This window comes from Neopelma chrysocephalum, unplaced genomic scaffold, assembly GCF_003984885.1.
Source record: "Neopelma chrysocephalum unplaced genomic scaffold, ASM398488v2 Primary Assembly neopelma1_22b, whole genome shotgun sequence".
Classification (NCBI taxonomy): Eukaryota; Metazoa; Chordata; class Aves; order Passeriformes; family Pipridae; genus Neopelma; species Neopelma chrysocephalum.
Window position 1 is genome coordinate 5,694,460 of NW_020897690.1, and position 11,838 is coordinate 5,706,297.

The 11,838-nt window shown below is 40.6% G+C and overlaps 1 protein-coding gene across 3 annotated transcripts; it reads left to right on the forward strand.

Annotated features, from left to right (window-relative positions):
* The first annotated feature begins 1,614 nt into the window (after positions 1-1,614).
* On the forward strand, positions 1,615-9,674 carry GMNN (geminin, DNA replication inhibitor). 3 transcript variants are annotated; one of them, XR_003533536.1, is made up of 7 exons: positions 1,938-2,002; positions 3,653-3,751; positions 4,128-4,260; positions 4,938-5,020; positions 5,094-5,204; positions 6,762-7,023; positions 9,539-9,674. XR_003533536.1 is itself a non-coding variant. In XM_027678751.1 (6 exons), the coding sequence occupies exons 1-6, from the start codon at positions 1,946-1,948 to the stop codon at positions 6,945-6,947; spliced, it is 669 nt and encodes a 222-aa protein (XP_027534552.1). In that variant the 5' UTR covers positions 1,615-1,945; the 3' UTR covers positions 6,948-9,674. The 3 variants fall into 3 exon arrangements, 2 of the variants coding, with proteins under 2 accessions (XP_027534552.1, XP_027534542.1); XM_027678751.1 differs by having other exon boundaries at positions 1,615-2,002; positions 6,762-9,674; XM_027678741.1 differs by having other exon boundaries at positions 4,131-4,260; positions 6,762-9,674.
* The last annotated feature ends 2,164 nt before the right edge of the window (positions 9,675-11,838 follow it).

The following is an 11,838-nucleotide window of genomic DNA, read 5'->3' on the forward strand; positions in this document are numbered from 1 at the left end:
GAATAGGCTGCTAATAATAAACTCTCAGTGTTCTTTCTGAGATGGTGACAGGGTTCTTTACAACCCTTTTGAACTGAAGAAACTGAATTCAGAGACACAGTGGTTCGTAAGAGGACATGTTCTTCAGATGGATAAATTGAAGGAGTGACAGCTTTGTAATAAAACTCCAGACTGTATGCCTCCAGCAAGGAACAAATTTAAAGGAAGAACAATCAGAACTGTCACATCAGAACCATCTCCCATTACCTTGTCCCTCTCCAATTACCAACATTTCTAAAAACAGTTATTCCATTTCTGAACTGTAAATCCATTGAAAAACTTTCTGTGAATTAAATCTAAATTTTGAAAAGGTATTATTTGAGAAAGTTTCACTTGAAAACATAGTATTTACAAAAGTTGTATCACAGCCATAAAATACACACAGTGCATACAAATCTATGCTTGCATCTAATTTAAAAGTTTCATATGATGTTTTTATTGCATTTTTATATTTCTGTATAAAAATACATAAAATTTAAAAACAGGAACGTTTTTATGTTGTGTTTATGTACACATTACCTGTATCCAGATTTTTCTGAAAGGAGATTTAATGCTGGTAAGATTTTATGCATATATTTAGATAGAGTTTGCCATATCTGCTAGTGTTTTGAAATACGGAATTTCCCTCTGTAATTATCCTAATTTCTAATAGCTCCATCATATGGCTTGGGAAAAATGTTGATAGCTGCTCCACGAGACCTTGATCACAAGGAAGGTCCTTAACTCTACAAATGTTTACTCAGGAGTTAGCAAAAGATACTATTAACATAAATAAAAGATAAATGTGCAAATACTTGCAGGAACATAAGTGTCAAGTGGCCTCTAACAAAGTTAACGGCATACCTCAGGCATAATTAATAAGAGCTGTAGCCTGTATCATGTATAAAATTATTACTGTGTATATATGGTGGCTTAACACTCTTAAATTTTCTTCCCCGGTTTTGCAGGTTGTGCTGTGTTTAGATTGTGATGACAATAAAGCGGAGAGGTGGTTAAATTTGTTGTGGTACAACTTCTTTATTAAAAAAACAAACAAAGAGAAAACAACCCAACCAAAATCCAAAAGACCACGAACTGCTCAGCACCCTCCCTCACGACTTTCACCGCCCTCAGCCCCAGCCGCGGCCCGCGGGGCGGGGCTCCGCCGGCGGAGCGGGGGGAGCTGTGGTCCGTGATTGGCTCGGAAAGCGATCGACGGCTCACGTGACCGCCGCGCTCCTTATAGGGGAGGGCCGGGCGCGCGAAGAGTGCTAGTAGTAGGAGCGCGCGCTGGGGCATCCGTGTGGGAGCGGCCGCCGGTAAGCGGGACGGACAGAGGGAAACGGCGGTGGTGGTGGTGGGCGCTGGGATCGGGAGACGAGTGGGAGGGACGGGGCTCTCCGTCTTGCTTGAGCCGCGGAGGGGGTGGGGGCGGGGGAACGGGCGCTCGGGCTTTCACGGCCGCATTTGGGTGTTGGCGCGCTCCTGCCTGGCTGTTCCCATTGGCCGCGGCGGCGCGCGCGGAGGGAGGGGCGGTGCGCGCCCCCCTGGCGGGAACGGGACGGGATGGGGGGGGAGGGGTGTCGCGTGTGTCCCCCGTGTCTCCCCTCCCAGTCGTTTTGAGTGTGCGGCTGGGCCTGCCCCCGCCAACCCTGCGGGAAGGCCCGTCCGTGAGGGGTCTTGTGGCAGCGCCGGTAACAGCAACGCGGGGCGCTGCCTTCCCAGCTCGTATCTCGGTCAGGAACTCCAGGAGAGGCTCCAGAGGCTGTGGAACAGCCTCGTCACCACGACTGACTACTTAATGCTGCCATAAAAGCTGATAAACCGAAATTGTAATGTTCTGTAGCTAGTGTCTCCCGAACTTCGGTTGCAGCCAGATGTTATATTATTTTTTTTACCTTTTTATTGTTGTTTCGCAGTTGATCCTATGCATTCCAAAATGAAACAGAAACTGACTGCAGAAAAATCGTCAGGATCTCTGCAGGTATGGGCTTTAAGGCCTTGAAGCTAGTACCTGCTGCAAGCTTTATATCCACCGAAGTAATACAAAGGAATCTGTTGCAATGTGCTTCCACCTGACTTACGTCTAGTTGGCTTGAGTATCCTCCTGGCCGTCTGTGTGGCTTGGGAACATGCTGTCCTTCTTGGACTTGCTCAGCAAGTCCTTTTTACTTTGACACTGAGCTTACTGTCTCTCCATGTGATTTTTCCAGTGTTTATTTGGTGCTGGCTATGTGCCTTTGCCTACTGAATCTGTCTGGCTGCTGAGGGGTTGTAGAGTAGGTTCTGTAGTCTGTCCTTTATAGGGATGAACTCACGAAGAGTTAAATTTCTCTTGACTTGAGCATGCTTTAGCTGAAGTATTCAAGCAGGCAGATTGGTTTCTAAAGTCACCCTCCTGAATCGTAGTTACCTTGGAATTGGTGGAAATGCTTACAAGATTGAGGTTTTTGAGGGTTGAGTGATAAGTTACTAAAGTTTGTACCTATTCTTGTGTAAACCTTTAAATGTAGGCTCTAATCAGAATTGTACAAATACACTGTGTAATAGAGGCTAGTAGTCCTCATGTCAGGAGGCATATTGATTGCAATGAAAACCTCTGGTATTAATGAAACTTGCCAATTGATAACTCTGACTTACACATGCAGCAGTCTTATCCCATAGTGTCTCTACTGTATAAATTCTTTGATGTGGCTTTTTGCTCTTTCAATGGGTTAACTCCGGTATTGGTCAATAACTTCTTGGCAGAGTGTACTTAACTAACCTTCAATAGCAGTGAGCGGTGTCTGACACGCAGTGTGATTCTTGTTCCCACAGCAGTTAATGTTTGTCCTTGAGTTGAACAGTAGGATAATTGGTGGCAGAAACTACCGTGGGAAAGTCGAACTTGTGTCATACGAAGTACGGTGTGAATCGTAACTTTCTCACGCTGGTGTGGCATTGTGTTCTGGCTATTCTTGCTTGGTTGTCTGCCATTGTTTGCTATCCCATGGTGGCAGTGTAACCAACCCAATCAGAAAGCCTTAATGCAGGAAAGAGGTACTTATGCATGATAGGAGAGGTGATAATCATACTGTTTAGACAAAACAATAGTCTGTCTGGATCGAAGCAGGGAAACTTTTGATGCATTTTAATGGATTATCAAAGTAACACAGCTATTTAAGTGAGCACCACTTGATGGTGTGTTCTCGGGGGACAAAAATCAGCTACTGCCTGAAGTGATGTGTGTAACTTTACCACCTAAACATGCAATTGCAGTCACTTTTGTCTCTGTCCCCAAAAGTCTAATGCTGCTGCTCTCAAATGCAAGTTTCAGAGTTTTAGCTGAAGTTCAACACTGTAACTGGCCTTCAAATATAGTCAGAATATTTCTGCTGTAAGACCTGTTCAAGTTCTGTTATGAAGGGTGTTTTCTAAGAGGCAGGGACTGAACATTGCTTCATGAGATTAAGATCTCTCTCTGCTACGAATAACTAGATTCCGTTATTTACAAAAGCGTTAATATAGACCAGTGTCATATCTTTGTCTTGAAAAGAATACCCATGGGTTATCATAATGGAAGCATGAGTAATTCCTAATTTTCAGTTTATGTAAAGAGGAATGGCAACTGTCTGAACCATATTTGTCTTTTTAGAAGTACCTCACAGATACCACATGCCTTGCTTCCCCAAGACGGACTCTTAAAATGATTCAGCCTTCAGCAGCAGGTAGCCTGGTTGGCAGATATAATGAGGTATGAACTAAAAGATAATCTGTAGATGTGTAATTATTTTAATGCATAGTGAAACGCTTTTGAGCTTTTTGCTGAAAAATATCTGAAAACATGTAATCTGCTAACTAGCGTGGCACAGCTTAAGCTTTCTATTATTTTAGTAATAAATTATATTAAAAACTAGCAACTTCCCAGTACTTTGGGAAAATTTCTGAGACATTTATTTTGTTAAATCTATCGATATCAAGGAACATGTTGGTAAACTAGACCTATAATGTGAAGAAAGCAGGACTTGTAGAGACTTATTTGCAGTCATGATTGAGCAGACTTAGAAGTTTGTATTTCCATAAAAGCTGAAATGTTGCTCTGAAGCTAAACTTGCCTGTGTTTTATACAGAAGAAATCTTCGGTCAAAAGGAAACTCTGGAATAACAAGTTTACCTCAAAGGCTTGTAATGCTGAGGTGTCTGTGGACAAGGAGCAAGAAAATGAGGACGGTGTCATTCAAGCTGTAGATCTCATGATGAAAGGTATGTAGTAACTTCTGGAACGTTTTCTTGCACTTTAAGTGCTATGCTGCTGTTGGAGTACAATTTGAAACAGTTTCTTTGTCATTTAGATAAGGGCTTTGTGGCTTTTTGTAATGCCTAGCAGGAATTGATGATACTTATCCTCTGTAGTATAATAAATGAAGTATAGATATCTAATATTTGAGTTTATGGCAACCAGTAGCTGAGAACCATTGTGTGCAGCAGTATTAAGAAGTCTTGTAGTTTGTTACCTTGGCTGGGCTATAAGTTTTCAAGTGACTAATAATTAAGTTGAAATGAAGGCCTGTTCTGGCACAGTGTGCTGTGTGTGCAGTTTCTCAGAGCCATTATGCCCAGCATGGACAGCGACTTGGGAATAAGACTTTTGTCTCCCACAAAGTACACAGTAAGACCAACATTTGCAAATCTTGCAGAGCCTGCTGCCATGCTTGAGGCAGCTTTGTGAAGGCGCTGTCTGTATAGCCATTAGTGCAGTGTAGCATCTGTTTCCTGTAAGGTTATGTAATTAGTTGTAGTTTTACAGCTAAGATCTGAAAATGCTATATGGAGTGAGTTCTTAGTATCACAGCTCATAGGATACTTGTATATGTTAGATATTGTCAGGTGTTCTCAAGAATTCAGTCTTAGCACAGACTTACTGTAGCCTCTTAATTCAGGAAGTCCTTCACCTCAGTATTGGAAAGAAGTGGCTGAAGAAAGGAGGAAGGCTCTGTATGAAGTGCTTCAAGAAAATGAAAAGGTAGCTTCTGAAAAATAACTATTTCACTACTGGCTATTGTCTTCCTCTTCTAACATTTTGTTATTTGAACCAGTTGCACAAAGAAATCGAACAGAAGGATGGTGAAATTGCCCGCCTAAAAGAAGAAAATGAAGAACTCATGTCCCTCGCTGAACATGTTCATTACATGACCAGTGTGATTGAGGTACTTAAAGCAATTTTCAGTTAATGTTGTAGAATGAAAAAGTGAAAAACCAACAAAGGTTTTTATAATGAATCATGACTTCTGTTCTGTGTCCTCATGTGACTCTTCATTTTAAATTGCTGCCTGACCTGTTTCTTGCAGGATTGCTCTAATTCTAGAGCCATAAAGCTCCTTCTAGGGGATGAGTTTTTCCCGCTTTAGAACCTACAGGAGTAATGGCAAAGTACTAAGACTGATGCTTTCTGAAGGGGGGATTCAACCTACTTTTAACAGGATTTGCATATTGGAGATGGTGACAAGGGAAGGAAGGGTTCATCTGCACTTTTTTGAGATGACTTAAATATGCTTATCTATATATAAAATATACTTAGTAGGTTGTGTGAGACTGCTGGCTAAATTAAGTGCCTGTATGTGCTGTATCCTTTAAGGAACTAAACTTGAAACAGTAGAGCAGTGAGAGGGAGAAAGGAGCACTATGGTCTTTAAAGTCAAGGTTTCACTGAGGCATTGCCAGTTTTGTGGCCCAAAAAAGGCTATGCATAAAGTCTGTAAGGTTCCTAAACTTGTAAATCTCGAGTTCCCTCTGAGAATTCCTTGGGGGTAGGTAGTTGTGTCACTAATTCCATGGCTCCTCTATCAGGAATGGATTCTCTGTAACAGCCTCTGAAGCTGTAATAAATATACAGATAGCTTGAACATCAAGGTTCGTGGCTATCAGCTAGCTTATTTTTACAGGGTTGCAGCTCTCAACTGGGATGTAAACCTAGGCAAATATTTTGATTCTGTGATGACTAGACTGGGGAGATTGAAACAAAATGAAGTATTATTGAAAGCAACTTGATTAATCAAGAAGTAAACTTCATCAAATTAATTTTCAGTTAATGCAATTATTTAGATCAGCCTTGAAAGACTCTGCTGATTTGCTACACTTGAATTTTTTTTCTATTCAGGGAGTACTGCTTGTGATAAACCTATGGGCTGAAATTACATTACTTGAAGACTTGAACTAATGTAATTAGAAACTTCTGTACAGTTCTTCAACAGCTAAGTTCACTTCTGAGCTTCAAAACCAGCCTGTAACAGTCCAGTTTATCTTCCTTAGATCAGGTTGGGTGAGGAACTTTTAGTTTGAAGTGCTACAAACTGCTGAATCTTATAGTTTGTGTAGACTTAATGTAGCTTCATTATCCCTGATTAAAAATTATGGAGTTAATTGGTTGTACAGTAATTTTTTCTGAAATTAAACCTATATGGTACTATAGTAAATATTTAACTTGGGAAGCAGCTTCCCATAATTTAGGTTGCCTAAGGTAACCCATCCTACTGAAGAACCTAAGAAAAACTTAACAGTCAACAAAGCAAATGTGGTCTGCAAGTTAGAGGTAGTAATTTGAGTTGAACTTGTATTAAGATTTTTGTAAGTGATGAGTGTTTTTAATTATATCAACAACCTCCAAATGAAAGTGATTAGCTTGCTTACTTCAGTATGCAGAGTCTTATTTCACTGGTTATTAAGTAGAAAAAGTATTAAGTTCACTGCCCTCTGTTTTTTTGTAGAGGCTAACTGGGCAAGGACCTGAGAATCTTGAGACACTGGAGAATCTGACTCTGGAGGAATTCAGACAAAAAAATGAAGAGCATAACTGTGGAGATAAGGAAGGGCTGTCACATGTATCGTCTGGCTTAGGGGAGAATAGATCAGATCTTGCTTCAAAGGAAGCAAACCATTTGCAACTGGAATGACAGCCTTTAAATAGGCTTATGTATGTGGCTTTTAATTGCAGACTTCCTCTTAAAAGGATATACTAAACCTTCTCAGGTATAGAAACTCTTGTGGAAGTGTTACAGATGTTGGTATTTTTAACTGGCATTATGTGGCAGTGGGAGTATCTGGATGCTGCATGGAAAACTTACTACTGGCTGCATGTAGTTACTTGTATGAAATGCACATACTGTGTATTTCAGCTGTTGTGTAAATACCTTATCAGTTGGTCTGACATAATTCATGAACATTGATAAATAAATCTTTGCCTTACCAAAACAGCCTCTTAATTGAGTGGGGAATGGCCTGTAGATGGAAACTTCCAAGTTTTTTAGGGAGTGCCTGGGTAGTTTTTAACTCTTTAGATTTGCAGAATTCTCGAACAGAATGACTTTTGGTGGATGGTGGGGGGAAGCAAAAACTTTTATGCTTTTTTGGTGAGGCTTCAGAAAGACAAGAATGAGTAGTAAGAGTCAAAATTTAAAGTTTAGCTAGATTTATGCTTTTCAGGTGTCTGAAATAATTTCCTCTGCCTTTTAAGGGAGCCTTTTGCAAGTTGTAGAGATGAGAGCTTCAGTAGAAAGTATTAGACCATCTCTTTTACTAATACATTCATTGGCTTATAAAGAGAAGGTGGAGTGTTCTTGATCACAGTAGCAGCTGTGCTGAAAATTAGGTAGAGACAAAGCAGCCTACACTTGAGAGCTGTGCTGGAAGCAAAGTCAATGCCTGATATTTACCCAGAGATGAGACACCTTATTACCGAGGTAGTTAGGTTCTGAGGAATTTACATGAATAAAAGGCAGTCTTTAAAATCTAGAGCACCTTATCTGGCACCTGTATGGGGTGTGGCTGGAGAGTAAGTTGGATACAGGTTTTCCAATTGCAGTTGTTCTATAACAAGGTCTTCTGAGGATATGGGGGCCATTGCCATAGCTTGAGAAGGGCTTAAAGTTGAGTGGCTTTCAGGAGGCAGAGCGGGATCCTGGTTTGTGGATCTATCTGGCCTTGCCAAAGATGGTTGCTTCAGGGTACGTATGAAAGAGTCTTTGGAGCTATCAGATTGGCATCTTTAGATTCCTTCTGTCTTTCTCCCTGTGGCTGTTGGTAACTTAACAGATGTTTTGCAACTGATTTCAGTTGTGACATCCAGGGAATGTCAGAACCATTGTAGGAAGTAATATTCCTTTCTGGCTTCCATTTCACCTCAAGTATGGTAACTAGAAAATGAGGCATCATGTTTTCTTAGGAACTTGGTAAATGAAAGATTGCACCTTCCAATTTGTGCTCTAGAGGGTGCTTAGACATGTTCCCTTCCATCACAGATCAGAAAAGGTGATAAAGGTGTGTCTTTTAACTTGCATTTATGTTTTCTTTAAGAAAAACAACTGAATGCTTGGTAATTGCTTTGTAGAGAACCCTGGGTTATCTCTTCAAGAGAAATGGATAATACTTGTGGCTTAGACCTCTCCTATCTCAGATTCTAAGCAACCTCCTTGACAAAGTAGTTCAACAATAGTAAATAAACATAAATTTTATCTTGATATAATTGTTTTTACGCAGTTCAATTTAGTTTAGGTTGTTCACAGTTAACTGTAATTTTTTTTCAGAGGTGGCTTTATTTTTAAACATCAGGGATATTGCATTTGCAGAGACTGTAGAAGGGAAGGAAGCACTTGTGGCATAACTAGCAGGCCAGGCAGACCAATACAACTGAGACAGCAAGTGCAACTCTTCCACTATCTCACCTCTTGCTCTGTGAATTGCTGTAATACAGGTGCTTTTGTTGGAACACAGAACTGCCAGAAAACAACAAATCCAGAATTTGTGTGCAGTATGTGTATCTGTCTTATCTTCAGGTTGCTCAAGAAGAATGCTTATTAGGTTTAAATCTTGTGCTTTTTCTGGATTGATTTTATTTAAGTAACAAACAAGACAGTCCCTTGAGAAGCTGGAACCTTACTTCTGTTATATGGAATAAATCATGGGAGTTCTTCAAGTAGGCTTATGGATTTATTGCAGCATTTGGTCCACCTCCAATAGAATAACTTCTTACATCAAAAAGGCATGTAACATTCAGTAATACATCCTAGTGCTTCAAACCAAGACTACTGGGGTTTTATTAAATGTAACTTGTTAGCAGAGAGAATAGTTTGCTGTATCAACTCCTGAAAAAAAAAACATGCTGCAGGAGAAGGCCAAGCAGGAGAGCCAAATTGTGCCGTAGTAATAAACCCCATATATGAGCTTTGTCTTTGTCACAAACCTTGATGAAAAACTGTCTATGCCTATCATATCAGTTATAGTAATGTATGAAAGTGGTGTCAGAAGTTTTATGATACTGCATTAATTGCTGTTTAAAAATGTTCTAAAAGGGTCAAGTTTTGTTTATTGTTCTGAAAATTCCGGAGTGCTTTTTTAAACATGCAAGCAGTAGCACTGTTACATAGTAAGTCTAGGAATTCTATATTCATGTGTGAAAGGCATGTCAACTGTGTAGAAATTATACAGAGATTTGTGTGATTAGTTCTCTTACAACCATTTGACGTTTTATTTTTGTTTAAGTATATAGGGAAACTCTCATTTACCACTGCAACACAGCTATGTAACAGCTGAAAATCAACATCATTAAAGACAAATTTCATATCCAGCTAAATTACAGAGAATGTTCTATCTAGCACAATAAAGTTATCAGTTCTAGAACCTAACTGCCGAATGTGATTCTTTCTGAGAAGTCATAATGCTTTTGTACACCAGTTTAATCAGCATGCTCATTCCTTTTCATTGCAGAGGGTATGGACACAATCATCTCTTTCATTGAAGTATCCTAAGGCTGCATCTACTATGTCCTACCACTTCTCCTATAAAATGTGCAAGTCCAAACAGGACAATTTCAGACATGGAAGAGTAAAGTGTGGGGAGATGGGCTGTTTGCAGGTGTCAGATGTTTCAAGAAGGAACAGCTGTGCAGAGATTAGCAGGGGCAAGCAAACCATGGGGTGGGTGGATCGTTTATGTGAGGAAGAATTCATAATTGATTTTGCAAAAATAACAGTTTTAGTGTAAACACCTGTTGTAGTGAAGACATCATGTGGAGAAGTGAATTAGACCATAACTGCAGCTGAAACTTGGTGTTTGGCACTGGATTGCTTATGTGAGTGCCTGCAGCATTGCTGTGTGTTGCAGCTTATGTTGCAGCCTCTGCATAAGTAATGAAGTTGGTCATCTTTTTTTTTTTTTCCCAAGGAAGCATGATGCATATTCATTTACTTTTCCTCAAAGGCCATCTCAGGTTGGTCTCAGAACTGGATTTGAGCAGAAGATGTGCAAATCTGCCAAGGCCATGTGTTTCCTGTGCTGCCACTGTTATTAAGACTATTGTATTGTTACCATCAGCATTTTCTTCAGCAGAAGATGTTTATTGTGTGTTATTTCTCCTTCCATTCTTATCACAAAGTAGTTCAGCAAATGACAATGGTATTCTGAGGAACTTTGGTTTGCTGCTGTTTGTTGATCTGCCAGCAAGTGCCTGTAATGAAATGTGATTGGGCCATGTTCAAGGTCAACCCCCTGGGTGTGAGGGTACCCCTATCATACCCCCAGGGGCACCACAGCCATTTAAAGTGGGGTGGTGCGGATCCTATCCTCAGGATAATTCCATTGCAAATCAGCAAAACAGGGAGCCATACACAGTCTGGCAGTTCTATGCTTAAAGTCAGCATTAATCTGTACATAATGGGCTGCAGGATAGGGTAAAGCTATAGAGGATACCTTTTCTGAAGGTATAGCAGGCACAGGAGGAGTCTCGCCAAAATCAGTGTGAAACTGCAGCATAACTTATGCTGCTGCTGTAGCTAGAGCAGTATGGAGGTACTATGGGTTTCTATATACTGGGCAAAACGCAGAGAGACAGTGAGAACATGACAGGGGTAGTGAAAACCACCATAGCTCATGAAAAGCATGAAGTGAGGATAAGCCACCACCAGGTAAGGCCCTTTCCCAAATGCACTTCTGGCGAGCTCCCCATCTTTTCTATCAGCTCTGCTGCTAAACTACTTTGGTACAGGGATGTTTTCCTAACATATTTTCTGGGGTGGCCCAGACCTTTAAGTTTGTTTGAGTCAACTTGCTGCAGCCCTAAGAAAGAGGTTTGGTAATTACTGCCTTCTGGTTCCTTCTTTGCTAGTAGGTAAGCATCCATCTTGTGACAATCACCTCTATGCATCTGATTTTTCCTGCTCCACAAAGGAGAGCTCTTGCATTAATGTGCTAGGAAAAGGCAGCGTTGTCAGCTCTGAGCATAAAAACATACATGTTATTAGACAAATACATGGTTTGTTCCTTTTTATTTGCCGTCAGGTTTTGGAAGTTTTAAGGTCTGTTAACTTTTTCAAGGTTGTAATGAATCATGTTAGAAGATGATAGTTTTATTTAGCTTCCTAAAACAGTATTAATGCCCAAAGTGAAATTTAGCCTCTATACATCTGTATCCCACGTTCAACCTTGTCCTACTAAAATTCCTGTGGATCCCCTTAGTGACTTTATTGAGAGCAGGATTTTCTCCTTCCTATCTGGTTCTTATGAGCTGTATCCATGGTTTTTAATAGTCATGACGGTGTAGGATATCAGCTTTAGGCTACTGAACTTCCCCAAGAGTGGCTTTAAACTACAATGAAATGAGATGTAAACTCCTTTTGCCATGGTACCTCTATATGTGAGCTGCCCCATGCTCTCTGCAGCTTTGGCTCTGTGCTCCATACGCAGTTGCAGTTCTGCGTTCCCTGAGGTGTGTGCCGTAAACCTCGATGTTTGTCAGAGGACAAGGAACGTCTTCTGTCTGAGAGTCTGTCTTCACAAAAGGGAAGAGTAATC

Excerpts from the sequence above, each read along its gene's own strand:
- GMNN (XM_027678751.1), top strand. The coding sequence starts at position 1,946 with ATGCATTCCAAAATGAAACAGAAACTGACTGCAGAAAAATCGTCAGGA. Across the intron at positions 3,752-4,127 it reads TGGTTGGCAGATATAATGAG|AAGAAATCTTCGGTCAAAAG; the intron begins GTATGAACTAAA and ends TGTTTTATACAG. Across the intron at positions 5,205-6,761 it reads ACATGACCAGTGTGATTGAG|AGGCTAACTGGGCAAGGACC; the intron begins GTACTTAAAGCA and ends GTTTTTTTGTAG.